Below are 24,015 nucleotides of genomic sequence, written 5' to 3'. Positions count from 1 at the left end.
CACCTGGAACCTTGGAATGTGACTGTTTAGAAACCCTGTCTTTGCAGATGTGATTAGTTAAGATGAAGTCATACTGAATTAGGTTGGGCTCTAAATCCAATGATTAGTGTCCTTAAGGAGAGGGATATTTGGAGCTATAGAGATACGGGAAGAAAGCCATATGAAGGCGGAGGCAGAGCCTGGAGTGATGAAGCTACAAGCCAAACAATGCCAAGGATTGCCAGTCACAAGCAGAATAGGAGGGAGGTAAAGAAGGATTCTTTCCTAGAGCCTTTGGGGTGAGCAGGACCCTGCTGACATCTTGATTTTAAAGTTCTGTTCTCCTATGAGAGAATAAATTTCTGTTGTTTTTAAGCCACCCAGTTTGTTGCACATTGAAACTAACACAGATGGTAAAGTGTCAAAAATCCCAAGGCTACTTCCAAAAGGTTTACTCCTGCTTAAGTATGAATTCATCATTTCCATATGGTTTTAAGAAGTGGATTTTCTTAAATTTTCAAATAAATGAAATTTAATCTATAGAATTAATCTATAGAATTCATCCCTTATTTAGTAGGCAATTGTAAGTTATTGAAGTTCAGATTTCTTTTCTTAAAAAAGGAATTCCTTAATATTTATAGCCCCCCAACTGTACTTAATTTCATTTTACTAGTTATCAGGAACATCACTTGAAAATAAGCTATTAAAATCATAATTGATGTGTTATTTGACGGAAATGTACTTCATTTACAAATATGGCATTATTAAATCACAGTCAGTTTTTCCAGCAATGGACCTGATTTTACACTGCAATTTTTGGAACAGAGCTTCAGATTTTCCCAAGCAAGGAGATTTGGGGTTCAGTTGGTGGCCAAGGAATAGAGTTCCCCAAAGTCACTTCCAGTCGAGGGCTGGTTGTGGGCTGCTCTTAAATGCAAGTCACTAAAAAATCAGGACTTTTTAAAAGTATCTTTTCTAGCTGCAGAGTTGAATCTACATCCAAAAGGAGAAATAAAATATGTAACCACAATAACAGCTATGTTCTGAAACAACAGTTCCATAAAGTTTTGTTTTGTTTTTTCATGGCGATAAGTAGAAACTGGTGATCCTTGGATTTTTTGCTTCACCAAAATGGTTTGTGAACTGAAAAAAAAGCTGAGAACCACTGTTCTAACCAACTGAAGTAAATTGATAGGTATAAAATGGGATTGTTTATCCTCTGAAGTGTTCTGACAAGGAATACTTTTTGCTGTGATTTTTGCTTAATGTTAAAACAGCCGTTTTTAACATCAGTTTGAAAATGAAATTTTAATGTATTATCTCCCTCTTATGAACTAGCGTTTATAAACAAGAACATTTAGTGGGTCTTTTCTGTTCTAGTAAAATGAAAACTGAAGGAAAACAGCAGCTTATTAAAGCCCAGAGAATGGCCTCTCAGTTCCTTGTCATGTCTCAAAGCCCCATCATTCTTTCCCTTCAAACGACTGTGAAACAAAATGACACCTCTAAGGATTAAACATCTTGGAAACCAATAAAAGAAGAAAACATTAAAGCACGCCTGGCACAGGCCTCTCCTGCCTGCTTCCCTGTTCCTCCTGTCTTCCCTACATAAGTATGAGTCAGGTAATGTGAACTTTGAATCATACATTTGTTAGTTTCTTTTGAGCATTACATAAACAAGGTTTTGATCATAGCCTCTGAGGCAACTGACCTGTAATCATTTGCATTTCAACATTTGTGGCTTTAAAAACAGAACAGCAAGTTACCTTACATGCTCTTTTATTTGAATTCCACAGGAAGTTCCTCACATCATTTTTGTGATACAAGAGTGCCTTAAAGAAATCGACTATACCAAAACAAAATGCTCACACAACAAATGGAAAGAAATCACTTTCAAGAGGGGAGTACTTGAGTTGTGTATGCAGGAATACTCCCTTTTTGAAGCCGATAACAATTGCTCAATTTATTGAGTGCTTCCTATCTGGCAGGCTTCAGAGACATCTCCATTTTAATCTTCCCAACAATCCTATGAGGTGGATAGTGTTATCCCGATTTTCAGAAGAGGAAAACAAAGTGTATTCTGCAAATATTTATTGAGTTGCTACTATGTGCCAATCTCTGTTCTAGGCCTTCAAGTGGAAGCTTCGAGAAGTAAGCTAGAGTTTGGATATAGGTGTGTGTCTGCTCTTACCACATCCCCATACTGCCTTACTCGGAAGTAAGTATGTGTGAAAAGAAATATGCTTCAGATAACGTAAAGTGGAAAAAAAAAAACGCTTTTTCCAGTTTTCCATAAGAATGACAAACCAATATGCAATAGAGCCTTGAATGTGGGGTGTATGTGAAAACAAGATTGTACCATGAGCCATAGTTAGTCATCTTGCAACTTTTCCAGACTGATGTAACTCCATTTTTGAAAAAAAAATGTTATTTTGTTAAATAAATGCCCATTTAAACTTGTATATGAAGGTTATAATTACAGCAGGAAATTGATGGGGGCAGAGGAGGTTAAATCTGGTTGTCCTGTCATACATTAGGAATGATTTCTTAGAAACCTAGTCCAGATTTTTGACTGAGGTTTGCTGTTCCCCTCTGCTGTAGTTTCAAGTAATAACTTTCCAATATTTTGTTTCTGACTGGACATTTGCAAGGAGGAGGGGCGGTATGTGTGGAATCAGTCCTTTCTGCTGATTTAGTACCCAGAAGGCCAAAATGACAGCGGAATGTGAGGATATTACTTAACATTATAGGACTCATAGAAATACACAGGAGGCTCAATGTTAACAGAAGTTCTAGAGCAGCTGTCTTACAGAACTATAATGTGAACCACATATGTAAGTATATATTTTATAGTAGCCACATTAAAAAAGTAAAAAGAATCAGGTGAAAAATAATAATAATGAAATATTTTATTTAACCCAATATATTAAAAATATTTCAATATATAATCAATATAAAAATTACTAATGAGATACTTTACCTTTTTTGTTGTTGTTGTTCTAAGTCCTTGAAATCTGGTGTGAACATCTCAATTCCAGCTAGCCAACTTCATTTTTTTTTTCCAGAGTAACAAAAATGTTCTAAAATTGACTGTGGTGATGAATGTACAAACTATATGATGATACTGTGAGCCAATTTCATTTTAACTGCTCAATAGCCACCTGCGGCTAGTGGCTGCCATGTTGGACTGCTGCAGATCTAGAGATCCCAGGCAGCTATTCTTCTTTGAACCCTTACACTAAGTGTTCTTTGTTAAACAGGGAGGAAGCAAGAGAGAGAAAAAAGTAACCCTGTCCAGGACAATATCAGCTTCTATATTCAAATAATTTTTTGCTGCCACCTGCAAGTAAAATCCTTCCACCTCACTTTATTTGCTCACATTCGCCTGACCAAAGAGAGTGGTTGCACCATTGTTGGATTTGAGGAAAGAAAGAAAAGAAAACGGTTTATTGTTAACCATAACAAAAAAAAATCACTTTCAGTTCTCTTTGGGCAAAAGGAAGGAGAATAGCGTTTTTCTAAATCAATTCACAAATAGTTATCCGGTTGGTTCTGTGCGCAACACAGCTGTGCCAGCGCTACTTTAGCCCATTATTAACAGTTCATTTACTGCTTAATTCCCTCAATGTGACCATGGCCCACATTATTCTGACAGATCAATTAACTTTGTGTAAAAGGTATTCCTCCGATTCTCAAGGTAAGAAGAAATGAACAAAAGTTGCTATTGAAAATGGGCATGCAATTTGCTCTATTTTTTAAGGGTTAGTTAATTCTTTTGAGTGCAGTAATTAGCACTGAACAGCGTTAGACACATAACTGTCTCTTCAACTATGTATGTTTTTACTAAAGCATGAGTGTTAACAGGAATAATTGATCACCGCGGAGCTAATTTAACCTTAAACCAACCAAATTGACCAACTTCTTTCCTTTTCGCTATAAGGAATGGTGATGTGGCTTTGCAATGTAAATGAAAGATAAATTAGGCTCTTCGTACCATAAAGGCAAAATAATACCCAACTCAAACTTCTGCAAGCAGGGTTTATCGCTAGGAACTGCACAGACACGGTGCTGCCAAAGTATGTGTTTGGGTCAAGGCTGGATTTGCAGCACCTGAATCAAGCAGGTTGGGGGAAGCGACAAAAGCACGAGCCGAGCGGCCCCATTCGTCGCGCAGAACCATGCTGAGCCTGCCCAGATGTTGCCCAACCCTGAGCTGTCCCCTGAGTCCAGGGCTGTGGGAGAGGGCGCGCAGCGAGGATTTCCGGTCGCCTCCTCGGGCTCCTTAAACAAATGGAGCCGCCTCGGGTGGCCACGAGGTTCCGGGGAATGGAGCCTGTGCCAACCCGCGCGTTGGCGAAGACAGCGAAAGAGCCCAACACCTGCCTCTCGCAGGTCCAACGAAAACCTTTGCACCGCCAGCACAGACCTGACCGACCGGGTGTGAAGCTCTAATCTCACTCCTCAGGGCTGCATTAGGGAAGAATGGCTGTGTCTGGGTGTGATGAAAGGGAGGTGTAAAAAAGGCGTGCACGGGGAGCGCAGCGGGACGCGCTGTGGTCGCCGGGCGTGGGAAGATCGGGACGCCTGGGCTGCGGCCTGGGGGTATGAAGGCACTGGTCGGCCTGGAGATTGCCTTTTGCTTTTTTCCTTCCCCTTGGAGGGCGGTTAGCCAGGGGCTGCAGTAGCTTTCCACTCTGAGTACGCCAGTGCTCCCGGCCGGGTAACCGAGGGGTCAAACCCTCTCCGGACCCACCGGACGCCCAGACCTCTTCCCCCAAGCTCTTCTTGTCTTCTTGGGTTCCATCGCCTTCTGGGGGATGGGTGTCCTTAACTCAGGGATTCCCCATCTTGGGCAAGAAGAGGAGGGAGAACTCACCCCACCCTCCCCTTCCTCCGCCCACAGCCAGTCTGATTTTTTAATCTAATCTTTTATTTAAAGTCAACAGAGGAGCGGGAACCCCGCGATCCTGCCTACAAGATATTTTTTAATAACTCCTCGACCAACACCCAGAGGGGCAGCCTTAAGTAACCTCCCTGTTTTCTCCTTTGTGAACAGTAAGGTAGCAGGGAGTGAAGGGCTTTGATGGTCGGGGTTAAAGCCCGAGGGCTCTGCAGACTTGGGAAAGGGAAGTCGGGGCGGGGGGCGACTCACGTAGGACGAATGAAACCTAAACATAAAAATTTAACACAAGAGCGTCAACTTAGCCTAGAATCACACCGGGAGCCGAACCCCCAGGGACTCCCGACAAGAAGCCCCTCGTGGGGGGAAGGGGGGGGTGAATGTCCAGCCTGTGACCTTGGAGAGGCGGGTCCTGGGCCACTATAGGATGCGCCTCTAGACTGGGCGCGCCTGCAAGCACCCCCGGAGGAGACTAGCCGAAAAGACACCTCCACGCCCCTTCCCAGGGTCACCGGCAAGGGACTTGAGTGCCGTCCACCCCCGCCTCCGCGCCTTGCCCATCTCCCTTCCCAACTGGGCGGGAACCACCGTTCTCTATCATCCCTTAGGATCCTCCGACCTGCTGGAAACTATGGCAGTTAAAGACCTCCCACAGCCTTCTGCCCCTCCCGCCTTTTCCCTGCCTCTCTCCGACGCCCCCAGACCTCTCGGGCTCACTCTTCCTGAAAGTAGGCGAGGCCCAGAAGCTGCGGCGGGGAGGAGGGAGGAGCAGAGCTTGGCAATCGGAGGCGTGTCCTCCACAAGCCACGCCCCCTCGGTGCGCGCGGCGGCGGCGGCGGCGGCGGCGGCGGCGGCGGCGGCGGCGGCGGCGGCGGCCAAGCCTCGCTCTGAGAGACAGGTATCGCTTAGGCGCCATGTTGTGAGCGGAAGTGGGGGAGCGCGCGGCGGCCGCTGTTCTGCTGGGAGCGGGCGCGGGAACCGGCGGGGGGGGGGGGGGCGGAGCCGTATCCCCGGCGGCGGAAGGAGGAGTGGAAGAAAGGGGCGAGACCGGGTGCCCGGCGGCAGTGCGAAGCTCTCGCTCGGCGCGCGGGCGTCTCCGGCTGGGCGCACGGCTTCGGGGCCGTCGGTGTCTGCGCCGAGCCCTGTCCGGAGCCGCAGTCGCCGCTGCTGCCGCTGCCGTTGCTGCCGCTGCCGCCGCCGCCGCTGCTGCCGCCGTGGGGCTCGGGCGGCGACGGAGCGGGGCCGGCCTCGGGGCGGGCGGGGAGGGAGGAGGCGGTGAAGGCGGCGGGCCGGGGGGGAAGATGCCGCTGGCGCAGCTGGCGGACCCGTGGCAGAAGATGGCTGTGGAGAGCCCGTCGGACAGCGCAGAGGTGAGTGCAGCGGGGTGGCGGGGCCAGCGCGAGCCCCCTCCCCTCGGCTCGCTGCCCTCCCCGGAGCGCCGGCCACTCGGTTCTTTCCTCTCCCGCTGGCGTCTCCCCCGGTCCGGGATTCCGGTTTGGGTAGTTGGGGCTGGTGTGTTTGTCCGTCTGTCTGTTCCTCCCATCCGCACCCTCACCGCCCTCCCTCGATCTGGGGGCTGCTGGTGTGGTGGCGCGTGGGGTTTGGAGTGGGCGCTGGGACTTCGCGACGAGCCGGTTTTAATCAACTTTGCGTGGGGGAGGCGGAGCGGGGGCCGGCGGGGAGTTGGGAAGTTTGGCCCTGCCGGGTCGGGGGCTTACCCAAACCTTGGTGACTTGGGGGGACGAGGGAGGGGTGTGGATTGGGTTCCGCGGGAAGCGGACACTCTCGAGTCTGGCCGGGGGAGGGGGCTGCTGCTGGGAGCCGGGCGTGCGGGGGCAGGAACAGCCTGGGGCAGGGGTGGCGACCTGTGGGGGTTTCGGGGAAGGGATGCTGACAGCTAAGGTGCCCCTCTCCACCTCTGCCGCAGCGGTTTCTGCTGCTGTAAAGGAGAAAGTGAGATCCTGAGTCGTCTCCCACCCCCCTCCACCCCCGCCCTCCCTCTAAACCGTTTCTGAGGTCGCTGAGCTTGAGGACCCAGTCCCTGCGAGTTTAAATTGAGTACCCTATTCATGGAGGTGAGAGGGTGATATTCAAAGAGACCCGCGTCTACTGTAAAGGTCTTTCTGGTTTTAGCCTGGGATCTGGTTATCGTCCCTGAGACACCCACCCGAGTGCCTTTGTGCATGCCCTTTCCAGCCCCGAAGAGAGCAAAATAGAATTTCTCCGGACGCATCACAGCACCCAGCTTTTCGCAGCCGTCCCCGTCCCAGAACCGACTCGGGGTCTGCGAAAATACTCCAGACAAGACCCATTCCAGGGTATTAGCGCTCCTATCGAGGGGAAAATCCATTTCTGATGGTGGCGTGTGTGTGATTCTTCCTTCTTTACTTTTTGCCGTCTTCTATTCCCGCAGCGGACTTTGCGGGATTACAGGATGATAGGCCTAGTGTGTGTAATAGTTACTGAGTGAGTGACCCCATTTCTGGAAAGCATGACTGAAACGCGGGGGTGGAATGGGGCAGGCTCTGATGAGTGGTGTACTTGGCGGCAGCCGCTGGCCCTGTTGGCCTCCGCAGTGTGAGAGGTGGATAGGGTTACTGGTTACGTCAGTAAGACCAAGGCTCAGTGTGATCTGAGATGCTGGACACTGGCATTCTCGGGTATAATGGAGGGGGATGGGGATAAGTTGAAGTAGCTTTTAAATTTTTTTCTAGTCACCTCCACTGCTGTACAAAATGTTTTCTTGCTCTCCCCAACGCAAGCAGAGTTGTAATAGTGCTTACGTTTGGTGCTTAGTATTTTGTGACTTGGGTCATACTTTTAAAACCTAAATTAAATGCTCCTCTTGAATAGAAAAGACATTGATATGTGTTACCCTTAAAAAAAAAAAAACAAAACAAAGGAAATCGTGTTTTTAAGAGTGGTAGAATTACCAAAATTTCATTTAAAATTATCATGTTAGCCAGTCTATCACTATAAATCTTTTATAGGAAAGTCAAACTTAGAATGTTTACTGATCCTTTGAATGGGTAGTGTGAAAAATAGTATACCGGGGGCTTTTTTCATTCATTTTTCCTTCAGATTTTTTTTGCATTAAATAATATAGCTAAACGGTTAATAAAAATAGTTTCTCAAAGTGCTAAGCTTGTAGAAAGAAATAAAATTTGTTTTGAGCCTAATTTTTAGATGCAAACATTAACATTTGCAACTTAAAATCAGTCCACATTACTGCTTGGCATGTATTCGTGTGTAGGAAAAAATTCATTTAAAATTCCACCTTATCCTTTTTCTGTGTAGCATACATTTGGATAAGGAAGGCATAGAACTAATATAACTGATATTTATTTAGCACCTGCTATATCCCAGGTACTGTGCTACATGTGATCTCATTTTATCTTTCCTCGAACCCAGCAGAGTAGGATTATGATCCCCATTGTTACAGATTAAGAAACTGAATCTCAGAAGTTAAGGGCATAAAGATTATAAATAGTAAATGGCAGAGCCGTAATTCAAAAGTCAGGTAGATATAATTCATGTCCTTTGCTTTATATTAGGGTAGCTGCCTCAGAGCCTTTTTGGAAAAAATCGGGGTATAAAGAAATAAGCCAGTAGTTAGAGGTCATGTATTTTTCAGAAACAATTAGAAGTCTCATTTGTTAAAAAGCCTCGTTACTTCAGTTTCTGTCCTGTTTTCCAGTACCTGGCAGACAGGATTCCACAATTTGCAATTTTCAAAGAATTTTCTTGATACTCTGGCATAAAGTATGTCAAACAGAGCCAGTGTTACCTAGATTTATTGAAACTAAATTTTAACAAATTGCCTTTGGATATTTTGTTTGTTTGTTTCATTTGGTTGTTCAATCGTTTCAGGTATAAGTATTACTTCTGATACAAATTTAGAAATATTGAAGCCAGTGAGGGAAGGGTCAATTCAGAGGAGTAATATTGGTACCCACTATTAATGTCATCTTCGCCCCAGTAGGTTCCTATCAGAGGATAATTGTGGTATCAGAGTACCATCTGTTTAAAAATTAGTCAAAAATTTTCTTTCCCGACTAAAAGATTTCAGGGTTGGTCTGTATATGAATTTACATTTGTGGTCTCATCCTTAGTAGGTTGTGAACTCTTGAGAGCAGAGACTTTTTTCACTCTGTATCCTCAGCACTTTACACAGTGCCTGAAACATATATATTATGGACCCAATAAATGTGCAGTGAATGAATCATGAAGGTTAGAAATAGGGTGATCGTGGATCTTATCTCTGTTCTTATCATTTTAATCTTACATTGAAATATGAACAATTTTAAAAGACCTGAGTGCTCACCAGAAACATTGGCAATTTCTTCATTCTCTCACAGAGCCATCCTGCTTTAGGACCTCACGTGGCTCTCACGGTGTTAAAACAGAAAGCAACAACAATAACAGCAACCTTGTGATTGAATTCAAATAGGATAGGCTAGAACAAGGCCTAATGTTTAAAAAAGCAAATTTAGGATAATAAAGGAAGTACTAAAAGCAAAGTAAGGGTTGGTACAAGCTAAAAAACAAATAGCTTCCTGAATGGTCTAGGAACTCCATTTAAAGTTGCTAGTATGTTTTTGGATATTTTACTCTTTAGGAGATTAGTATCAAGGAATTGTGGCTATTCTATTCTACAGATTCCTTACCATTGCCATCAGTGACAACATTTACTGGATCATAACCCTGACGTAGAAGGACATTTTTTTCTCAGTTTCAGTAGCATAGGTATAAATTATAGTAAACATAAATACAAACAGTTTTCAAAATAGTAGAATTAAGGGGGTTATTTTTGCATTACAGAAATGCATTATGTAAAAATAGCCACCTTCAATTCCTTTAAATAACAAGCATCCATAATGCATTGAAAAATATTAACTATATAAATAATTTCTGAGAAATGAGACCCTTGTATTGGAAACCATCTTTAGTGAATGTGCAGCCATTTTTAACCTTAAAGATTATATTGGATTTTATAGTATTTCTACTTTATCAATATTATGTTTTCTTGTATTTCATCTGTAGGGAAAAACATTCTGTTAAAGTATAATCATTGATTTTGAAAAAAAATGTTTTATTAAGTTTCTTTTTCCTTTTCCTGTTTCATTTTTACCACCTTTCAGGTTTTTTTCTTTCCCCCAAATGAAGATCTGAGGAGAGGACAGGTATTGTTACATGTCAACTGTCAAGTAACTGTGACACATTATTGAACACTTCATTGTTTTCAGTGATTATGATATAGGATGTTAGTTTTTGTTAAATTAAAATTTAGGAAAGTTTGCTTTAATTTGGCAACTTGACACATTTTGATCTTATACTAATAGGGTTGATCCAAAATGTGAAACTTCATGGATGCATTTAAATTTTAAGATAAAGACATAAATTTTTATCTAATTAAAGAAACAAGTATAGGCAAACTTTGCCTTTTCTTTAATATTTATCTGGAAATTACAATAAATATATCCTATTTTTATAGGTGGCGTAATTGGGGTGTGTACTCCTGACCAAGGACTTGACATTGAGTAAATTATAGAATGATCAAAAATAAAACAGAACAGCCATCCAGATGTCTGAATTGCAGAATAATTGTTCTAAAGATGTTTTTTAAGTTATCCATTTAAAGACATCATTCTGTTGTACTAATTGATAAGATTTACTGTAGAGTTCCATGGTCAGGGATCTGCCAGGCTGTGAATGATGGGTGACTGCAAAGTGGCCGGATCTACCCAGTGCAGACTGGGTGCTTTGGACCTGGTGGTTCAGATGTACGACAGTGACATCTTGGTGGTCTCCCTGGTAATGCATGAGTGTGATAATTCGCAGTTGTTTATGTGTTTTGGTGGATAAGTTTTAAAACATTGGAATGCAATTGTGTAAATATATATATATTACACACCCCATTCCTCAACTCACGTAATAGAAAGAAAAAAACAAAGCAAATGCCTTTTGATGCTTTAGCATTAGATGCCTTTTTTTTCCCCCATCAGTGTACCTGTATCGTTAACTGGAACAAATATCAGATCTCAGATATTCTGGTTTATCATTTTACTACCAGATATCATAAAAGCAAAGGTAAAGCAACCATAAAGCTGAATTGTTAAGTAAAATGTGTCAAGATTTAACAAAACAAGCACAGATGTTTGATTTATGTTTATTATAAAATAGGTTCAGGGTAAAATGTATCCATTTAGCACATAAATATTATTTAATAAATGTGTGGCCTATTTTAAACAAATATGCTAGTTACCAGTAATTAAGTTTTGTTTTGTTTGTTGTTGTTGTTTTGCTTTTTTCTGCTTATCTCCTTAGAATTTAGAAGGAACTTGGTGGGATAATTTGAATATGTGCCAAAGTGTTAAAGAACATAAGCTTTTGGGCCATATAGACCTGGGTTTGATTCCTGGCTCTACCACTTACTAACTTTGTAACCTTATGCAAGTTATTTAATAGCTCTAAGCATCAGCATCCTAATCTGTAAAATAGAGATGAAAATAATATCTACCTCTTAGGGTGGTGGTGAGAATTAAATAAATGATAATATATGTAAAGCACTTGGATTTAGTACATGGTTTAAGCAGTTAATAAACAGTAGTTATAATGAATCATTCTTTTAAAGAAGTGAGGAATTTCTGTGTTTTTCTTGGGTAATTTTTTTCAAAATCTAGCAGAATGATTAAAATGATTTATTTGATTGACCTGTTTATATATCTGATCATATAATATCTGAATATAATTGTAAGGGCAAGGTAAGCATAAATCTTCTGGATCTTGTCCTGTTTTATATCATTCCCCTCCTCAGCATTGGGAGTTTTCTTTAAAGAGGAAAAACAGATAAACAATGTTTTGAAGAATATGTGTGGTAAAAGGAAAAAAGGAAAGTGTGTTCATATTTTAGCATTGCTCAAATTGGGAGGTGTCTTTCAGTTGAAGGCATATCATAATTTAAACAGTGGGCTTTTCCTTAGTGATATATTTTTTAAAAAGTGTATCTTAAACATGATGATGTCTTATAATTGATGGAATATGGTATCCTTTATGTCAACTTCATGGAGGAATTGTGACCCTGGAGAAACAGATAAAGTCAATATATAGCATCAGCGGATAGAATTTTAACTTCCTTTCTAAAACATACAGAAACAAAATATGTATACCTTTTTATATTTTAGCATTTTCAGAGCCTAGGAAGATCAACCAATTCTGTTAATTTCATTTTTAAGGAAAGAAATGAATGTGTCACACCTCCCTTCACCTTACTGTAATCACACTTATTTTTATTGTTTGAATATGCCATGAGTAACTGGGTTTACATGTCTAGAAATATGATCCTTTGGATTTGGTCTGTTACATAGTGTTGGTACTTAAGGTACTTTTAAGTAGTACATATAGTATTTTTCAAACAGAGAAATCTCTGGAGATGTTGAAAGGTGTGTCTGTGCCCCAACAACCGAAATTCCACTATCCTGAAAAGACAAGAGGGTAGGGCTGAATCAAATAAGTTTGGAAAATGTGGAGTTAAACACAGCTTAACCAGTGTCACTACATAACTTCTTGGACCTTTTCAGATGATGTACGTGATGAATCTGCAAAAAGGTTATAGAACATGGCATTTGAGACTTGATGACAGAACCTCTTTTTCATGAACCACCTATTGAAGTCTCAAAGGACACAAAAGTGTTTTACAGAAGACAGTTTTGCAAAGGCTGATAAATAAAGTAACATGATCCAGTATTGCCTGGAAATAAGCTGTTATGTTTAATTGACTTTATCAAAGCTTTTTCCTTTAACTGTCAAGCATTTTTGTTTCATTTTGGATTGAAATCTTTCCAAATTGTACAACAATTCCCCATCTTAAAAGTGAACTAAAAATAATTTAAGTGTAATAATGTATATTAAAGTCAAAAAGAATTATAACTTTTTTTGATTCAACATTCTGAGAGTTAATGGTTGTATTTTACCTTAATATGGAGATATCATCAAGCTACTTGCCCCTATTAAATGGCCCCTACATTTATTTGATCTGTAATTTATGTCTGATATTCGTAGTTTTAAAAACTCTGTCATCACCCCCCACTTTATGTTGCTGTCAATCTGCCTACCTTTACCATTCTCCTTTTTTAATTAATTGCTTCTAACTTGCAGTCACTAGAACACAGATAGCTAGGGTCCAGTAATATTTTGATGCTTGGGAACATTTTGGCTTCATCTTTAGAAACAAATTAAAGTTACAGCTTGCCAAACAATGTGAAATAGCATCCTCATCCCTTTTCTGATCTCTGCCCATCATGTACACATACCTCTGGGGTCAGGGGTAGTATTTGTTGGGCACATTACTTAACAGTAAATGGTGATTTTATGTATTGACATACCATATCAGAATGGCACAATTACTGACATTACCTACTCTGCCTTTTTACAAAACTTTCTCTCTTGAAGGTGTGAACTAGAAAGTAGAAAGTGAATGAACTAAGTAATAATAACTAAATAACTAAATAATAATAAAATGGAAAGCTTACTGCCCCACTTGGAGTCGGGTCTCCACAGTGTGTGTGTGTGTGTGTGTGTTTTGTTTTTTGTTCTTGTTTTTGTAAAACAGTGCTTGTTTCCTAAATATTAGCTAACTATATTTATGTATAAATCTAAAAACACTTTAAGATTTTGTCATTCCTCTCCTCTTTGTGTAAATGGATGTCAAATAGGTACGAATAGTATTAGTATAAATATAAATATATGTAGTAGTAAAACTTAAATTGAATTTCCCCATCTTAACTAATATATCCATGGTCTCTCCTACATACATTCAAAGCTATTTATGTTTTGCTCACCATGTAAATTGATTTTTATAATCTTATATACAATGATGATCTCATCTTAAAATCTGACCTGGTCATCTAGATTTCTGTGAGCCTGGCTCTAATCCCTTAATCCACAAAGCTTGTTATAGGAAACTTGGTTCGGTCATTTGATATGTGTTAGAAACAGATGTCAAATGATAGCCTGAAGCAAAAGATCATTTTGACGTTAATAGATTGGAGTGCATCTCAAAAGTGCAGTGGTTTGGGAAAAATTTTCACTCCAGGAGTCTTGCAGAACCTATAGTAAAAACCCCAGTTACCCAGAGTGTTATTTCATTTCTTCAGGTTTAGGAGCAGAGGCATCTATGTGAAAATAATATAAAATAGAGGAACGATTCACTTAAAAAAATAAGACAAACTTCTAGATCAGTGCTGTCCAGTAGAGTAGCACAAGCCACACATGGCTCTTGAATATTTGAAACGTGGCTTGTTACTAAGGAACTGAATTTTTAATCTTATTTCATTTTAATTAATTTAAATGGTTGCATGTGGCTCTTGGCTCTCATATTGAACAGTCCAGTTCTAGATTATGGGATTGGTGCAAATTGAACCTTTTTTTCCCATACTATTGTTTTTCCACCCTGCCTTCTATTAATATTTTGAAATTAATAGGCAAAAACTTTCTAAATAAAAAAATATTTAATATGCTTTTTCAAATAAGTTTAGTCAAGGTTTTCTTGTCCCTCTCCCACCCTGAAGATTTTGATAAACCCTCCTAGGTGGTACATAGTCCTCAAATCACCATCCTGTGCTTCTACAACTTGACTAGCTTTACAGTGATTTTCTCATTCAAATTATAACACCAAAGCACTGGGGAAATATAGCTATCAAAAAAATGTTCCATTATGTTTACTATACTGTGCTGATTAAAACTGGAAAAGTGGATTGATACATCTTAGATTTTCAACCAGCAAGGCTTTGGAACATAAAAGTGTTTTTAAAAAATATTAGCATAGAATTTTAGAGCAGAGAATAATTTAGCACAACTGTATTTATAAAAGAAAACTGAGACCGATCATACATTAACAAAGTTAGATCTAGGGTGTGCAGCACATTTCATTTCACCATAATTAATTTTGCCATAATTTTTTTTAGTAACCTTTAGTTTACTTTAGTAACTTTTAAAATCTTTAAACAAATACAAAATCTGAAAGAGCCACAATAAGCAGAAGGTCACATATTATGTTTTGTCTCTGACCTCCTCTAATTTTTCCTCTAATTTGAAGTCCTTGTTTGCTGTGTCATGGTACTTAAATGCAAAATAAATTAATGTACAGTCTTACTTTAGCTTTAATTTATTAGTCTGGAAAATACCGTCAGTCCCTAGTTTACAAAAACAATTTCAGAACAAACCTATGCACAAACAGATGGTGGAGGAGTATGTCAAGATCAGTACTCTTTTGTTTCCCAGGTGAAAATGGATGAAGACTAACATTTACTGAATGCCCCCTCTAACTAGACACTTTACATATATCAACTCTAATGAGGTAGGCATAATTATCTTCAACTTACAGATGAGGAAACTGAAGCCTTAAAGAGGTGAGGCAACTTGCTCATGGTTGCACAGCTGCTAAGTGAAGGAGCCAAGATTCAAACCCAGTTCTCGCAGATTGCAAATTCTGTGGACTTTCCAAATTCCATGGACTTCCCACTAGAGTTCCCTGCTTGAGTTGAAAACAACATCTAGGTGAGTGACTCAGTCATAGATGAAATCTGCTACAGGGGAGAAAGAATCCAAGTGGTTTGCAGGAATAGCTGCTTTTGTGGTACTGTAGAGAATAATGACCTAGAGAGACAGGTGCCTTCTCCTATATATATATCTTGAAGCCCTCTTCTCACCAAAGGGAACCGTGGAGAAGATGTGATCCTGGCATCAACCAGGAATGCTGTTCAAAATTGAAGCAGTGTTTAAGTAGTTGATGGGTGGAGTTAGATCTAAGTTAGTCAAATTGATACAGTTTTACAGTGTGGGTGAAATAGGCTTTTTCAAGCTGGTCTGAGAAATAGTATTTGTGACATTGTATGGGAAACTGGAGAATTCTAAACAGCTGTCTTACATATGAATATTTGAAACAAAAGTTACAGTATTTGGAAAGAGGGGCTGCCTAGCCATTACTTAAATGCTTTCCTTACAGAAGCACCTAGGTGTGTGCTTGATTTAGTATTTCTATTCTTAAATGTAGCTTACTGAAGCATTGCCTCTGTGTTTGCATCTTCTTTTTAGAAAAATCTATTTTATGTGTCATCGAAGTGCCAGAAAACAATATCTGGCTCAACCTGAAAAAGTTACCAGTTATCATGCTACTGTGTAAGAAAAGGAAATTTAAGGAAAAGTTATACTGTTGTTGAGGTTTTTTCTTTAGACTTTTGAACTGTTAGGTCAGATATCCCTAATTGATTATTTTTAAAATTATTGAGATAATTTGCATACAATAAAGTACACCCTTATGCACAATTCAGTGTTTTTTTTAGCACATTCACAAGGTTGTGCACCCATCACATTCTAGAAAAGAAACCTTATACATATGCATTAGCAGTGACTCTCCATTCCCCCTGCCCCACACCTACCCTACCCACCCATCCCTAGGGCACCAGTAATCTACTTTGTATCTCTATAGATGGGCCTATTCTGGACATTTCATATAAATGGAATCTTACAATATGTGACCTTTTGTGTCTTTTCTTTCATTTAGCATGTTTTCAAGAACCATCATTGTTGTAGCATGTATCAGTACTTCATTACTTTTTGTAGCTGAATAATATTCCATTGTATGGATAGACCACGTTTTGTTTATTCACCAGTTGATGGACATTTTTGGGTTGTTTCTGGGTTTTTTGACTATTATGAATAATGCTGCTGTGAACATATGTTTTCAATTCTCTTGGTATATACCTAGGAGTGGAATTGTTTAGTCATATAGTAAGTCTATGTTTAACATTTTGAGGAACTGCCAAACTGTTTTTCAGCTTGCCTGTACAATTTTATATTCCCACCAGCAGTGTTTGATGGTTCCAGTTTTCTCCACATCCTTGCTAACACTTGTTATCGGCTGTATTTTTTTTTTATTTCTTAATTTTTTTTTATTAAATTCAGCTTTATTGAAATACATTCACACACCATACAGTCATCCATGATATACAATCCACTGTCCACAGTATGATAACATAGTTATGCGTTCATCACCACAATCTATCTCTGAACATCTTCCTTACATCAGAAAGAACCAGAACAAGAATAAAAAATAAAAGTGAAAAAAAAACACCCAAATCATCCCCCCATCCCACCCCATTTGTCCTTTAGTTTTTATCCCCATTCCTCCACTCATCCATACACTAGATAAAGGGGGTGTGATCCACAAGGTCTTCACAATCACACTGTCACCCCTTGTAATCTACATTATTATATAATTGTCTTCAGGAGTCCAGACTGCTGGGTTGGAGTTTGGTAGTTTCAGGTATTTACTTCTAGCTATTCTAATACATTAAAGCCTAAGAGGTGTTATCTATATAGTGCATAAGAATGTCCACCAGAGTGACCTCTCAACTCCACTTGGAATCTCTCAGCCACTGAAACTATTTTGTCTCATTTTGCATCCCCCTTTTGGTCAAGAAGATACTCTCAGTCCCACGATGCCGGGTCCACATTCATCCCCGGGAGTCATACTCTGCGTTGCCAGGGAGATTTACACCCCTGGGAGTTGGGTCCCACGTAGTGGGGAGGGCAGCGAGTTCACCTGTCGAGATGGCTCAGTTAGAGAGAGAGAGGGCCACATCTGAGCAACAAAGAGGTACTCAGGGGGAGACTCTTAGGCACCATTACATACAACTTTAGACTCTCCTTTGTGGTAATGAGCTTCATAAGGACAAGTCCCATGCTCGAGGGCTCAGCACATCAAACCGTATCGGCTGTATTTTTTATTATAGCCATTCCTAGTGGGTTTGAAGTGGTATCTCATCATGGTTTTGCTTTGCATTTCCTTAATAACTAATGACATTGAGCATCTTCTCATGTCTTATTGCCTATTCGTGTACCTAATTAATTCTTATGCTTATTTTGTTGCTGGTTTGGTGACTTAAGTGGAGTTTTGCTCTAATGCTGATGTAGAAATTCTTTTATCTATATCATGTTGTATATGCAGTTTTCCCCAGAAAACTTAGTTTCGATATGTGCTTTTAAAAGATTTTCTTCATTTTTAGATGTGATAAATACAAAGCTTTTCCTAGAACCCTGTTTTTCCAACTAGGTTAGTAGAGCCCAAGATTCTATGGCAGTGCCTCAGGATACCGTACCTCCTGGTGCTCCCTCTCCTGGCTGAAGCAGACTTTCTAGAGGAACACAACAAGAAGAAGTAGAGATTGAGTATAGAAAGTTATAGAAAGAGAACAAAGATTGAGGCAGTGATATTTTTCCTTACAGTCTCCTCAGTCTTGCTATAATATTCTTTAATTTTTCTTATTTAAAACAAAAGTACAGGAAGGTCAATCAAAAGTTCTAGAATCTCTGAAATTAAATATAAGCCACAGATAAATGAATTCTTTTCAAGAATCCATCTCTTAGAGTAAGAGATACCTATACAGATGTTTTATTTAAAGGGGGTAAAAATGCAAACTAAACAAAAACCCTGTTTGCCCGGTGTCCTTGTTCAAGTTCCTGCTGGCTATGGGTATTATTTAAGAGGAATAAATATCACCATGGTTGTTGATATTGGTAAGGAGGATCACGTAAAGCAGAGAAGTGTCAGAGGCAAGTTTAGAAAAGTAAAATTCAACTTGGATTAATAAGAAGAGGCACTCATAAATGAGTTTTAAAGCAATCTTTGGTGGTCAGGCAGTTGAATGGTATGAAACAAGCTAAATTAGCCAGAAATAATATAAACAAATGTAAGTGGTTCTTTGGATGGGTGGGGGATTATGATCTATAGTGTTATAGCAGTTTTTCATAGTGCATTTTAAACCATAATACGGAAGGCTAGAAAAGAATAACAAAAGCTTAACATAAAAGTTAATCAATTGGAGGAGGGGCCTATTCCTCCCAGGGTCTCCCTTATGACTAAAAATCTAATCCTGTGAAAAAATTGCACAGAACACATTAAACAAATGAGTACCTCCAAAACTGGTGAAATCTGAACAAGATCTGTGCATTGTACCAGTGTCAATTTCCTGATTTTGACAGGAAGTTATGTAAGATGTTACCATTGGGGTAAATGGGATTAAAGGCACGTGGGACATCTCTGTATTGCTTTTGCAACTTCTTATGAATCCATAATCATTTCTAAATAAAAAGTTAAGAAAAACAAAAAAGCATTAGGTAAAATTCAGTGTTCATTCTTGATTAAAAACAATAAAATAGGAATAAAAGCCTGTGTACTTATTATTATTAAAAAATAATATCAAACCCTTAGCCAGCATCATGTTTGATGGGGATGTCTCATTAAAACTATTCCTGAAATCCCCCTTCTAGGTATGCTCAAACAGATATTTGCACACTGATGTTCATAGTAGCATTACTCACAACTGCTAAAAGATGGAAGCAACCCAAGTGTCCACCAACCGATGAATGGAATAAATAAAATGTAGTATAGACACACAATGGAATATTATTCAGCCGTAAAAAGGAATGAAGTCCTGATAACGTGCAACAACATGCATGAATTTTGAAGACATCATGTTGAGTGAAATAAGCCAGACAAAAAAAGGGCAAATATTGTATGATCTCATTGACTTGAAATAATTAGAATAAGCAAACTTATAGAGTCAGAATCTAGAATATAGGTTACCAGGGAATGGGGAGGGGGTAGGGAGTGGGAAGTAAGTATTCTATTTGGAGTGATGGAAATGTTTTGGTAATGGATGTTGGTGATGGTAGCACAACATTTTGAATGCAGTTAACAGCACTAAAATTTATATCTGAATATGATTAAAAGGGGATATGTTAGATTGTATATATGGTAACAAATTTTTTAAAAATCCATGGAACTGCACTACACAGTGAACCCTAAGTTAAACCATGGACTTAACAGTACAATTTTTAAAACAACATCAGTTGTAACAAATATTCTACACCAATGCAAGGTGTTGGTGGTGAGGTGGTATATAGAAATCCTGTATTTTATGTCTGATGGTTCTGTAAACCCACAACTTTTCTAATAAAGGGAAAAAAGAAAACTATCACTGATGTTTTCACCTCTATTTCATACTCTAGAAGAGCTTGATAATGCAATTAGACAAGAAAATTGGAAAGAAGGATAATTATTCATAGATCATATAATCATCTACTTAGAGAATCTAAAGAAATCCACTAAAAAGTTTTGTTAAAACTAATGATAGTCTAGTAAGGTGGTATTTTGCAAATGTATCCAGAAATCAGTAAATAGCTTCCCTGTTTACTGGTCATAACCAGTTAGAAATTATAATGGAAAAAAGATCACATTCAATATAGCAGTAAAAATGTTAAATACCTGGAAATAAATATAATAAGCAAAGGACAAGACCTAAATGAAGAAAATTACTGAGTTGCATTAAAGAATAATTTGAATAAATTGAGAGAAAAGCTATGGTTCTTTAATTTTAATTACTTCAAATGGGATTTGGGCTTTGGTTTTCTGGTCTGTTTTTATTTTTTAAGAAATGAGGGTAACTTTTCCTTCTGTCTTGAACAAGTGTTCTCAGGTATTTAGTTTTTTAATTTTAAGTTTCTTTAGGTTTCTCTAAATTAGTTTATAGCTTATCTGAACAGTTACTGCTAACAATTTTTAGTAAAAATGCTGTTATTAAGTGTCTATGCTTAATACATGTACAGCTAGAATTAATCATGGAACTGTAATTAGAAATTACGTTTCTGGTCATATTTTCAGAAATAAGCCTTTGCTTATAAGTGTTGCTGCTGGGTTTTGTTTGTAACAAGGTTGATTTTTTTTTTAGGTGGCTAAATATATAAATCTTTTTTAAAAAAACTAGAGTGAGTAGTAGTTTGGATTGTCTCTTCCTAAATTTACAAGTAAATTCTACTCAAGACTTGCTTAGAGCACTTCATGTGAAGATATGATTGATCCTATATAAACAGGAATTCTGAATTGTTTACAGATGAGGAAAAAGTAGTTTGGGTAATTTTGCCACAGTCACATAGCAAATAAAAGCTTGAGCTTTGAAGCCGAGCATAATGGTGTATCAGTTTTGGATAGGAGGGTTTCATTAAGCCTCTGGAAACTAGAAGAACAACATTTGATTTGATCCCGAGGCTCCTGAATTAACCAACCCAAGTATAATGCATTAAAGAGTTATCTAGAATTCATTTTTAGTCCTAGAGATTAGGACAAGGGACTCATCAAAATCTCCCTGACTATTCATATTTGTCATTTCACTTGGAGGAGTTGAGCAGGCAGAAACAGAAGCTGACACCGATTGAACACCCAATGTGGCTAGGCATATTGAACTTTACTACAACCTCAGGCATAACTATTATCTGAATCTTATGAATTAGAAAACTGAAATTCATGTTAAGTAACTTGCCAAAGTCACACCTGAAATAAAGAGCAGAACCAAGTTTAATTTATTTTTTAAATGCAATTTTATTGAGATATATTCACATACCATATAATCCATCCAAAGTATACAATCAGTGGCTCACAGTATCATCATATAGTTGTGCATTCATTGCCACAATCAATTTTAGAACATTTTCATTACTCCAAAATAAAGAAAAAAATAAAAAAGACCACCCAAAACATCCCATTCCCTTTATCCCCCCTATTATTTCTGTATATTTTTGTCTTCATTTTGTTACTCATATGCCCATACGCTGGGTAAAGGAAGTGTCAGTCACAAGGTTTTCACCATCACAGGGCCCCACAATAAAAGCTGAAGAGTTATACAGTCATCAAGAATTAAGTCTATTGACTTGATTCAACAGATTCAGGTATTACCTTCTAGCTAGTCTAACACACTAGAAACTAGAAAGGAGTATCTGTATAATGCATAAGAATAACCTCCAGAATGACCTCTTGATTCTTGTTGAAATCTCTTAGCCACTGCACAATTAGGGTTTGAAACTTATTATGTGAGACTCCAAAGCATGATTTTTTCACTACACTATGGTTTCCCAGACTTGTCTAATCAAAGGTGTCATCTAAGGTGCCTGTTTAAAAATTAAAATACAAAGCATTGGGTGTCTCCTCCTGGAAATTCTGATTCAGTTGAGGTGAATTCCTGTAATGTATGTTTAACAGGAATCCTAGGTGAATCTGATTACCAGGCAAGTTTGGAAAATATTACCAACTCCATCATGTAGTAAGATGTGGGATGTGATGGTATTGGGAAGGCAGGAATAAGATTGGGAGTAGATTAGGAGTTTAAAAAAAGTCGACACTTTTCTAGTTTTCCATCCTAGTAAAATAAGAATAGTAAAATTGGATTGTGGGAATTATAAAAGTTGCTTTAGGTTCCTTAATTACACAAAAAGCACAATGTTGTTTTTTTATTTTTTTTCTTTTAGGTGACATTTGTACAGTCAATTCTTCAACATTATCCTTGTTTACTCTTGGGAACAAATGTACCACTGACATATATAAACGAGAATGTATTTTGGATGCAGGGGAGAGAGAAAGAATTAGACTTAGAAATAAAATAAAAATGGCTTTAAATATAGACTCAGTACTTTGAGTGTAAAAACCTCACAAAATCTGAAATAACCTTAATCTAAAACTTTAGTCCATATCACAGGCTTATGAAATTTTCAAACTGGGAGAAACCTTAGATATCTGTGTATTTTATGGATGAAGAAACCAAGACTCAAAGAGGCTTAGTGACTTGCCCACAGTTTGTGGCAGACTTTCAGTTCCATCCATGCTCGCCAGGGTTCTATAGAACTCTTACCAATTGCAGAAAAGTGCCAGAAAAAAGTGACATATTCAAGATCATTACCAGTTTAGTGGCAAATCATGTTTAATTTGTATTCCATACTTTGTTTTTCTAATTTTATGGTTTCTTCCTTTTTCATTGCCCTGACAATATGAATATATTTAAAGAAATCCCTTTTCGAAGATTATACAATTTGAAACATTATATCTGATCAATGATACCTTGTTTTAGGCAATGAATAAATGATAGCTGTTAGTATTACTTAGTTCCTTGACCCAGTAGTCATTTAGAAGAATGTTAATTTCTGAGTGTAAGTGCTTTAGTTTATTTGCTTGTTCCATTTTTAAAAATAGTAATCAGAAAATAAGATCTCTATGATTCCTGCTTTTAAGAATTTTAGATTTACTTTATGGCCTAGGACATGATCAGTTTTTATAACTTCTCATAGATACTTGAAAATAACTCATATTCTTTTTACATTATGAAATTCAATATCTACTTATATATTACTTCAAATGTTTTACCTTTATTTTGTTCATTATACTAGTTGATATTAGTGTTCTAAAATTTCCCTTTCATTTTGTTTCCATTTATTTCATTTTATATTCCGCAAAGCATCTGCTTTTGTGTTTTGTAGTTAGGTCAATCTGTGGTTACATGTTCAATACTATTTTGCAGTCACTGTTTTTAATGATTTTTTTTGTTTGAAAAAGTAACGCGCTAATTGTAGAAAATCTGAAAAACAGAGAAGCATACACCGAAAGAAATAAGCATCTACACTCTTACTATAAAATAACATTATTAAACAGTTTTGATGTGATTAAGAGTATGGCTTTTAGAATCAGATTTGGGTTTGAATTTGAGCTCTGCTACTTATTAGCCTTAGGTGGGATGGTAGACTTTTCCATTTGTTCAACAAATGCTTATTGTGGACCTACTGTGTTTCAGACATTTTGCTTGAGGCTGTGGATGTATTGCTTAACAAGATTGACATACCCATCTTTGCTTGATTTCCTTATTTGTAAATTAGTGATAATACCTCAGGGAGTTGTTAGAAGCATCAGACATGATTTATAGAGCTTAATGTTTACCTGGTAAATGTTAAGAGCTCAGTAAATGATAGCAATTGTTATTACTATATGTATTAAGTACTAATTATACTTTTAGTCCAACTGCAATGACCTTTTTAATTGGCTTAAGGTTTTTGCCTTACATTTTGTTTTTAGCCATTAATATTACAAACTTACTTTCTTTACATATATATATTTTATGAACTTGCTTCATAAATATATATATATACACACACACACACATGCACACACACTTTTCTAAATGTATCTGTTTTGTTTGGGTTTCTCTTTAAAGCAGTAAATCATTGTATTTTAATTTTTAAATATAACCTAAGACTTT

General features: G+C 38.4%; 1 protein-coding gene across 1 annotated transcript in view; it reads left to right on the top strand.

Moving 5' to 3' along the window:
- Window positions 1–5,510: 5,510 nt before the first annotated feature.
- RPS6KA3 (ribosomal protein S6 kinase A3) overlaps window positions 5,511–24,015 on the top strand; it is a 68,807-nt gene continuing 50,302 nt past the window's right edge. Inside the window, exons 1-2 of the mRNA XM_037822118.1 lie at window positions 5,511–5,607; window positions 5,810–6,249. Coding sequence (XP_037678046.1) covers window positions 5,511–5,607; window positions 5,810–6,249 — 537 coding nt within the window. The remainder of the gene's footprint in view (window positions 5,608–5,809; window positions 6,250–24,015) is intronic.

Source organism: Choloepus didactylus, chromosome X, assembly GCF_015220235.1.
Source record: "Choloepus didactylus isolate mChoDid1 chromosome X, mChoDid1.pri, whole genome shotgun sequence".
Lineage (NCBI taxonomy): Eukaryota > Metazoa > Chordata > Mammalia > Pilosa > Megalonychidae > Choloepus > Choloepus didactylus.
The sequence above is the reverse complement of the archived record's forward strand: the minus strand, read 5'-3'. Positions and strand labels throughout refer to the sequence as shown.